Genomic DNA, 4,722 nt, shown 5'->3' with positions numbered 1-4,722 from the left:
ACTCATTAATTTCCCTTTCAAATGGTGTTGTGATACATTTTAATGAAATAAATAATAATTCAGAAGATCTACAGTCACCTACACTGATTATGATTATCGTTAATAATAAATATTATTACTCCATTTATAAATCCTATCTGTTAAAGTTATAGTTGCACCATCATCGATGATTACGAACATCCATCTATTTGGCAAATAAACTTCACCAATAAATCTATCAACCAATCAAAATTTATTCCGTAGTCATGTATTCAAATACAATTGCACGTATTTCAAAACTACATCACGATTAACCTTGTTGATTAAAATCAGTCTGTCAATTAAAGTTATAATTGCATAGTTATCGTATTCAACTAAAAATACATTCATATACACAAATACGGTCAAACGTAATTAAGTAATTGTGTGTGTGTGTGTGTGTAAAAGCACTTATTTTCATCCGTTTTGAAGTCAGTCACGTAAGAAACGCAGCTGTGTAGTTATTCACATTGCTTAGACTGCGTGTAGTCCCCACTCTCTCACACCGTCAAAACACCAACTTCTTTTTACTTTGTAGTCTAGAGAGAGAGACTCGAAGCGAAAACTCCCAACCATTTTTCTCTCTTTCCGAGACTGAAAGGGGTTATAGAGATCGATTCGAATTCCGGGTTTTATTCTTTCAGTTTCAATATATTCTTCGATATTTTTTATTTTTTTATTTTATGGTATTCATGAAGGTCTGAATTTTAGGGAAATGGAGTTCGTGGGGAGAAAGGTGAAGAAAGAGTTTGAAGGGCACGGTACATTCTTCGGTTCCGTCGAATCATATGACGCGTCAACTGGGTTTTTCAAGATCGTGTACGAAGACGGCGATTCCGAGGAATTGGACTTGAATGAAATTAGTTCTCTGTTGGTGTCTCCCGAGGGACTGGAATTGGCTCGGGAAGCGCAGCCATCCTTCGTGGAGGAGCCCACCAGAAGGCTTGGCCGCAAACCGAGGAAGCGGAGCCACATAAATACAGGTAAAATTGATATTTCGGTATTAGAGAGTGGTGTTTCTGGTAATCTAGGTGGGGGTTCTGGGGAAATGGAATTGAATGCGGCTGGTTTTAATTTGAATGAAGGGTTGGATATAAATGATGATGGGTTTAATAATTTGAATGATGACGATGGGGGGAATTTGGGTTATAACTGTGCTGGTGGTGGGGCTAAGCTGCAAGGTGTGGATTTGAATGAAGCGGTGAATTTGGAGTTGAGGAATGAGGGTATGGATTTCAATGAAGGGGTTTCATACGACAGGTCGGGTAAAAGGAAAGAAATAATTGATTTGAATTTGGATGTAAATGAAGATTCTGAGAATTTTAGTCCCGAGAAAAAAAGGGTTTGTCTTGACTTGAATTTCGAGTTACCAGAGAATGAGATTAAGAATTCAGGTAACTCACCGGGAAAGTTTGGGGAAAATGAAAAATTCTGTGCAGAAGAAGATAAGCCAGAGAAGGAAGAGATTCGTGGGGATGATAAGGTTATTTTATTTAATGTGAAGGGTGAAAATGGAAATGAGAATATAAATTTAGAAAAAATAGGCGTAACAGCGGAGAACTGTGCCGGCAGAGTTGATTTTGAAAATGAGGTTCCTGTCAGTGTGCCAAGGGGCAGAAGGGGTAGGAAGAGAAGAAGGATCTCGGATGACAATATTAACTTGGACGTGCCACAGATGGCAAACACGGATGGAAGAAATGTGAATATAAACTCAAAAGACAACTACGAAAAACAACGGGAAAGTGGTAGTGGTGTACTTGATTATGATAAACAAGTTCCTGGAAGTGCGCCAGGAGGGAGAAGAGGTAGGAAGAGAAGAGATGTATCTGATAATAATATTACATCTGCTACACCAGAAACAGGATTGAGAAGGAGCAATCGCAGAGTGAATAGGGATTCTTTTTCTGGTCAAGATCATGTTTTTAATACAGTAGGGATAGACAGAGTCAGTAATCGGCTGTCCTCTCCAGCGATTAGTTCAGTTTGCGAGGAAAAGATTGAAGTGTTGTGTCGTAAAAGATCTGAGGAGGATGTTCTTCCGCCAAAGGTGGAGTTGCCACCTTCTTCTGGAAATTTGGATATAAATGGTGTTTCTGCATTTGATATTCTTTCTGTTTATGCATTCTTGAGGTCTTTCAGTACTTCACTGTTTCTAAGCCCATTTGAGCTGGATGATTTTCTGGCATCCGTGAAATGTAACCATTCTACATTATTGTTTGATTCCGTTCACGTTTGCCTTTTGCAAACATTACGGAAGCATTTGGAGTTGCTTTCCAGTGAAGGTGATATGTCTTCGTCTAATTGTCTCAGGTATTTAGTTTACTTTGATTCCAAAAGTTATGCATTTCGGTTCCAATTTCTTGGTACATAATTCTTTTATATTCTATTTGTAACTTAGGTCTCATAATTGGGATTTGCTGGATTTGATCACATGGCCCGTGTTTGTTGTTGAGTATCTGTTAGTATACAGTTCTGGATACGTCTCTGGTTTCGATCTCTGTCACTTGAAGCTTTCTCAGAGTGACTATTACAAACTACCTGTGATGACAAAGATTGAGATACTGCGGCGCCTTTGTGATGATGCGATGGATGTAGAATCCATCAGGTCAGAGATTAATAGAAGGACAATGGCAACCGAACGACAAGTGGATTTTGATCGGACTATGAAGTCTGACAGCTCCAAGAAAAGAAAGGCGGTAATGGATGTTGCTAGCGGTTCTTGCATCACAGAGGAGGATGTTGAAGAAACTGCAGATTGGAACAGTGATGAGTGCTGCCTATGTAAGATGGATGGGAACTTAATATGTTGTGATGGTTGTCCTGCGGCATTTCATTCCAGATGCGTAGGAGTTGTCAGCAGCCTCTTGCCAGAGGGGGATTGGTATTGCCCTGAATGTGCAATTAACAAGGATAAGCCTTCGATGAAAGCAGGGAAGTCTATTCGAGGAGCAGAATTGTTGGGGATGGATCCTTATGGCCGACTATATTATAGCAGCTGTGGTTATCTGTTGGTGTAAGTTCCTTTCTTTATTAAAACCAAGAAAATTACATATATTTGTTTTATTATGAATAGTTAATCAATCATTTATGTCCACATACGAAACAATTGATAAGTTTGTAGACGGATCTTATCAATATCTGAGTTTATAATGTTTTAATGATCATAAAGTTACACACACACACACACACACACACACACACACACACACCCATATATATAATGTTTTAATGATCATAAAGTTGCTTCAACTAGCATGGTATTGAAAAAAGAGTTTATAATGTATTTATCACAAAATACATTGGCTTAATGCCTGACATTTGGAGAATCCATTTCTCTGTCTGAGCATTTCTTTTGTAAGCTCCTGCTATTATTAATGCTTTAAGGATGCTGAATCGAGGGTTAGCCCCTATCCTTTCTCCCTTTTGCGCATTACTATTGTTTGGCTAATGTCCATGCATACTTGCTTTAGTGCTATTGCACCTCGATCTGTATTACTCTGGATTTGTTGGAAAGGGTTCTGTCCATTTCTAGTTGTCGAGGAAAAAACAGCAATTTTTTGGTCATGCATTTTGGTAATGCATGTCATCAACCTGATGTTGGTATGGATGCTAACAGTATCCAATATCATGGTGGAATTTTCAATTTGGTAATCATAAGTTGGCAGGCATTTAATGGAAGGACATGCATTTTTATTATTACCTATTGATGGCTACAGGGGGATTAGTTATTGCGTGTAATGTGTCAATTTTTTTTGCTTGCTGCGGTGATCATCATTTCTTTGGCATGTTCTATTTTGAACTCTAGTGGTGCGGGCCTCTCATCCCGATCTTAGTTTTGTGTTGGTTCATAAAAGAAAAGCCCATTTGGCAGTGCTTAGAAGTTATTTTGGTAGAATACAAGTATTGTTAATAAAAAAAGTACATTTGAAAAAAATCACGCTTGTGAAAATAGGTAATTTTGAATTAAGTTTGACTTAAACCAAACATACTCAAGTATTGATCCCAATGAATATGAAGTTATCTACGTGATTTTTTTTGCGCAACTCTACCAGCCCCTTGATCGGATAAGACTATTGCATAGACCATATTTCAATGGTATAAGACCTTTTTCCGAACTTCATGCAATGAAGTGGTTAAACCAAACATACTCAAGCATTGTTCCCAATGAATATGGAGTTATCTACGTGTTTTTTGTGCAACTCTACCAACCCCTTGATCGGATAAAACTATTGCATGGACCATGTTTCAATGGTACAAGACCTTTTTCCGAACTTCATGCAATGAAGTGGTTAGTCCGGTTGTCAAGGATGAGATGATGCCTAAGAAGGACTAAGCGGTTGATAGCAAGCAATCATCTAGAAAGGATGAATTGTCATTCAAGTTTTGGTTCATATCAAGTAGGGATCCTGTATTTAGCTCATTGATCACGAGTTACTAATATGCATGTAGCATTTAATACATTGATTACAGGTTACTAATATGCTAAGCGCTACATGACAGTCACATTGGGAATATAGATAATTGTAGCATATACATATGAAATGAGAGGAGTGAAGTACTTATTTTTTGGGCTTTATTGTCTATCTTCTTTTGAAATTGAATCGCACAACAACAAAGGTATCCATTCCCTCCTGCTCTGACTTTGATCGACTTGCCCACTTGCATGTACAATGTGGAATGGTCTTAAGATGAAGGAAGAATAAA

General features: G+C 38.0%; 1 protein-coding gene across 1 annotated transcript; it reads left to right on the top strand.

Annotated features, from left to right (window-relative positions):
* The first annotated feature begins 499 nt into the window (after positions 1-499).
* On the top strand, positions 500-3,072 carry LOC111377564. The gene is made up of 2 exons (XM_023000691.1): positions 500-2,328; positions 2,417-3,072. Exons 1-2 carry the CDS (start codon positions 734-736, stop codon positions 3,033-3,035), a joined length of 2,214 nt encoding a protein of 737 aa, XP_022856459.1. The 5' UTR covers positions 500-733; the 3' UTR covers positions 3,036-3,072.
* The last annotated feature ends 1,650 nt before the right edge of the window (positions 3,073-4,722 follow it).

This window comes from Olea europaea, unplaced genomic scaffold (genome assembly GCF_002742605.1).
Source record: "Olea europaea var. sylvestris unplaced genomic scaffold, O_europaea_v1 scaffold1679, whole genome shotgun sequence".
Taxonomy (NCBI): Eukaryota; Viridiplantae; Streptophyta; class Magnoliopsida; order Lamiales; family Oleaceae; genus Olea; species Olea europaea.
Note: the sequence above shows the minus strand (reverse complement) of the source record. Positions and strands in the feature narration are given on the sequence as shown.

What these genes read in the sequence shown, in the direction of transcription:
- LOC111377564 (XM_023000691.1), top strand. Translation starts at nt 734, where the DNA reads ATGGAGTTCGTGGGGAGAAAGGTGAAGAAAGAGTTTGAAGGGCACGGT. An exon ending in TCTTCGTCTAATTGTCTCAG is followed by an intron (nt 2,329 to 2,416) that starts GTATTTAGTTTA and finishes TTTGTAACTTAG; the next exon opens with GTCTCATAATTGGGATTTGC.